Source organism: Pogonomyrmex barbatus, unplaced genomic scaffold, assembly GCF_055798465.1.
Source record: "Pogonomyrmex barbatus isolate J1 unplaced genomic scaffold, ASM5579846v1 scaffold36, whole genome shotgun sequence".
Taxonomy (NCBI): Eukaryota; Metazoa; Arthropoda; class Insecta; order Hymenoptera; family Formicidae; genus Pogonomyrmex; species Pogonomyrmex barbatus.
In genome coordinates, this window is record NW_028297134.1 from 1 (window position 1) to 4303 (window position 4303).

Genomic DNA, 4303 nt, shown 5'->3' on the forward strand with positions numbered 1-4303 from the left:
GTGCGTGCGTGCGTGCGTGCGTGCGTGCGTGCGTGCGTGCGTGCGTGCGTGCGTGCGTGCGTGCGTGCGTGCGTGCGTGCGTGCGTGCGTGCGTGCGTGCGTGCGTGCGTGCGTGCGTGCGTGCGTGCGTGCGTGCGTGCGTGCGTGCGTGCGTGCGTGCGTGCGTGCGTGCGTGCGTGCGTGCGTGCGTGCGTGCGTGCGTGCGTGCGTGCGTGCGTGCGTGCGTGCGTGCGTGCGTGCGTGCGTGCGTGCGTGCGTGCGTGCGTGCGTGCGTGCGTGCGTGCGTGCGTGCGTGCGTGCGTGCGTGCGTGCGTGCGTGCGTGCGTGCGTGCGTGCGTGCGTGCGTGCGTGCGTGCGTGCGTGCGTGCGTGCGTGCGTGCGTGCGTGCGTGCGTGCGTGCGTGCGTGCGTGCGTGCGTGCGTGCGTGCGTGCGTGCGTGCGTGCGTGCGTGCGTGCGTGCGTGCGTGCGTGCGTGCGTGCGTGCGTGCGTGCGTGCGTGCGTGTGTCGCGGATGTTACAAATGTTCGGAGGGCATCAGGTAGGATTCTTAGCGTAGATCATGTAAATGTTTGGATTATAATTTCTAGATGATATTCCTACTTTCGCTTATATAATAAACTCTTAAATAAACTTAAGCTAATAATGTGAATGTGAGTTATTATTGACAATGAATTATGGAGGGGAGTAACCTTGATCCTCTTCCGGGGATGGGGTTTCCAAATCGCGATAGAGGCAGGATTCTTCCAATAACTCAGGGGGAGCTCTTCGTGCTGCCAGGGACTTGGGGATAGGTCACTAAAATCTGAAATGGGAGATTGTGTGCGGGATCGTGGTTCAGGTGAGTAATTAGGTTCTATAGGATAAATCAAGGGTGACTCAAGGGTTTGTAGGACAGGGAAATAATTTAAGGAGATGGTTTAAGGAGGTTTAAGGAGATGGAATTTCTTTTTATTTTTGCCGAATAATTATGGAATGCTTCTTAGTGATAATCTGCTCTCTTTATTTCTTGTTTTTCTTCTCTTCTTGCGCGCGCGCGCACACACACACACACACACACACACACACACACACACACACACACACACACACACACACACTACCCGAAATCCTTCGCGCCTCTCCCTTCTCTGCGCGCGCCGACCCGCGTCTTCTATATGTTACATTTGGAGAACACGCGCTACAATCGATCATATCTGACTTATCTGTCGTCCCGACAGACTAACAAAACGCAAATGTGTGATTTGACATAATAATAAAAATACAATAAGATTATGATTACAATCGTTAACTAAATCTTGTAATAATTCTTAGAATAATTCAAATTTTAGAATAACCCTTATAATAATTTAAAATTTTGAGGATTACTTTCATTTCTGCTGCCATGGACGTAAATTGGCAGCTTGCCAGAGTCCTTGATAAGGACGCAAGGTATTCTGGAATACGTCTACATCGGTGACTAAATATCTATTATTTCCCAATTTCTTCGCTATCTTATATATCCCCTTATACACAAACACGCTTATATAGCTTGCGTGATGCTCCGACTGTGCTGTCGAAGTTCCTAATAGAGACTAAGTCACCCTAATAGAGACTAAGTCACCCATTGAATACTCGTGCGCTTCCTTACGCTTGCTATCTGTATACTTCTTATTATACGTTTGAGCTCGTAAGAGTCTATCGGATGCACGCTTTCTAACTTTATATCACACTTCTGCCAATTTCGTCTCGCACGTATTTGCTTAGATTATCCTTAGATTTACCTTGTTGTTTCACATCAAATAATAGTCGACTCGGTGTCTCGCCTATCATTCTATTTATGGAATTGTTTAACACATATTCGACTTCAGATATGATTTTATACCAGTATTTGCCCGTTCATCCGATGGCTTGGCTAACATTGGAGTCAGAGTCCGCTTGGCTCTTTCGACCTGACCATTGGCTTGAGGGGACTCTGTAGCCACCTTGACGTGTTTGATCTCATGATTCAGAAAATCTCCAAACTCTGTGCTCGTAAAACAACTTCCTCTATCTGTAATTATTGTTTCCGGACGCGAATAATGCTCGAAATATTATTGCAAACAATTATCGCCTCCTTACTTGAGTTCATCTTAAGAGGATAAAGCTTAACAAACTTCGTAAACGAATCGATCGCGATCAATAGATGCTACTTAATTAATCGTTTCTTATCTATAGGTCCCAAATGATCGACATGCAAGGTGCCGAAAGGAACGTCACCCTTAGGTATTGAATACGTAAATCCTTCAACTTTTCCGCTAGCTGGGGAAAATGTAATGCATTTTAAGTAGTTTTTTACGTGATAATTGACCTTTTCTCGGAGTTTCAGAAATAATTTTCAATAATTTTCAAGAATTGCTTGAGTCGTTTTCTCGGTTCCCAAGTGACCTAACTCGTCGTGATATCTATACAAGACTTTCTTTCCATTTGTTGCAGTACATAAGACAATAACATATCATCGTATTTGCGGTAAAGACTGTTTCTCAACTCATAAAACTTATCCTCCGTTTGTTCTAACAAGACTGTTTCTCAACTCATAAAACTTATCCTCCGTTTGTTCTAACTTACTATGAATCTTGACAATTTCGAGATCTTGTCCCTGACACCGTTACGTCCCATTCGAAGGAGTTTTCTTCTATTACGCTGACGACTCGGATAAGGGCGTCTACGTGACGCATACGCGTACCCCGATATTTTAATTCATAATCATAATCTAACAATGCGATTATCCACCGCTCAATTCTCCGATTTACGTCCTTCTTCTTTAGAATCGTGGTAACCGCGTTACAATCTGTCATAATTTTGAATTTTAAACCCTGAAGATAAATCGCTCTAGGGCATAAATTATCGCGAGTTCGAAACTATGTAATTTCGTTTCCTGGTTCGTCGTTTGTCTAGAATAGTAGAATACCGGATGTATTTTTCTGTCTGACTTCTTTTGCATAAGGATTGCTTCAAATCCCGCTGAGCTCGCGTCACAATGTAACTCGGTCGGGTCGTTCGGATTATAATCGCTAAAATTGGGGCTTCGCTAAGTTTAGCTTTTAGTGTTTTAAAGGCTTGGTACTCTGCCTCCTCAAATTTGAATACCGCGTTTGCTCTTGTTAAATCATAAAGAGGTTTAACAATAGATGCAAAATGTTTTATAAATTTTTGGAAGTACGAGCCCGAGGAAACCACGTATGTCTCGCACATTTTTGGGGATCGGGAACTTTTCAATGGCCTCGACGCCTCGTCGCGTTGGTCTAACTCCCTGCCTCGAAATTACATACCCAAGATATTCTACTTCCATTTGTAAGAAATAACATTTATCAAAACGCAGTTCCAGAAGGTTTTCCGACAAGTTTTAAATACTCGCTCTCGAATTTCTGACATTCTATTGTTTCCGTGACTACTAAGATATCGTCGATATAGATTGTCATGTCGCCTGCTCTAGTATATTTGATCGAAATAAGATTTATATAACGCTGAAATGTTGCTGGCGCTGTACGAAAGGCATTCTCACTCACTCGTATTGGCCTAGTGGCGTCACAAACGAGGTGTACTTAACCGAATCCTCAGCTACCCGTATGTGATGAAACCCGTCCTTTAAATCTAGTAATGTAAAATATTTCTTGTTCCCAACAATTGCTAATTGGTTTGTCTTCAACAAGAGGCATTGGATAATTGTCCCTAACAGTAACTTTATTGAGAGCTCGGTAGTCGATGCATAAATATAATTTTCCGTTTTTCTTTTCGATTAGCACAATAGGTGATGCGAATTCGAAATCGTTCTCCCGTATATATCCCTTTCTTAATAGCTCTTCCAATATTACTCGGAGTTTCTGTTGCCTGTCATCGATTTACGCGGAGAACTGTAAAATGATTCTGTCTTTGTCAATCGTAGTTTTAATTCCATTCTAGTTTTAGGCTCCGGTGGCTTTAAATAGTCTACATAAGTTTTCTGCAAAATACGTCTTAAATCCCAATGTCATAAGGCATTGCCGAATTTATCTGTAAATCGTCAGTTAAACTGTCTTTGTTTTCGATAATATTAATACACGCGATTTTCTGTCTATTATCGTTATCAGTAAGCGCTATTAATTGAAATCCGAATTCTCGTAATATGTCCCTACCTACTAAAGTCGGCGTTGACACCGTGTCTTCAGGTGCTATGTAAATCCTAAGTTTCTCTCTGATATTACCGTCGATCGTAACTATCGCATAAGCCTTACCTAAGAAATCTAATTGTACCTTCTTACATCCACAATAATCGCGATTGGATGTATCTAGCGGAATGATAGCCTGT

The 4303-nt window shown here is 43.2% G+C and overlaps 1 protein-coding gene across 1 annotated transcript; it reads right to left on the bottom strand.

Moving 5' to 3' along the window:
* Positions 1-710: 710 nt before the first annotated feature.
* Positions 711-2107, bottom strand: LOC148935841 (uncharacterized). Its single transcript, XM_089080574.1, has 4 exons — positions 2098-2107; positions 1934-2029; positions 1708-1841; positions 711-1571 (listed from the first exon to the last, which is right to left on the bottom strand). Exons 1-4 carry the CDS (start codon positions 2105-2107, stop codon positions 1368-1370), a joined length of 444 nt encoding a protein of 147 aa, XP_088936700.1. The 3' UTR covers positions 711-1367.
* Positions 2108-4303: the final 2196 nt, after the last annotated feature.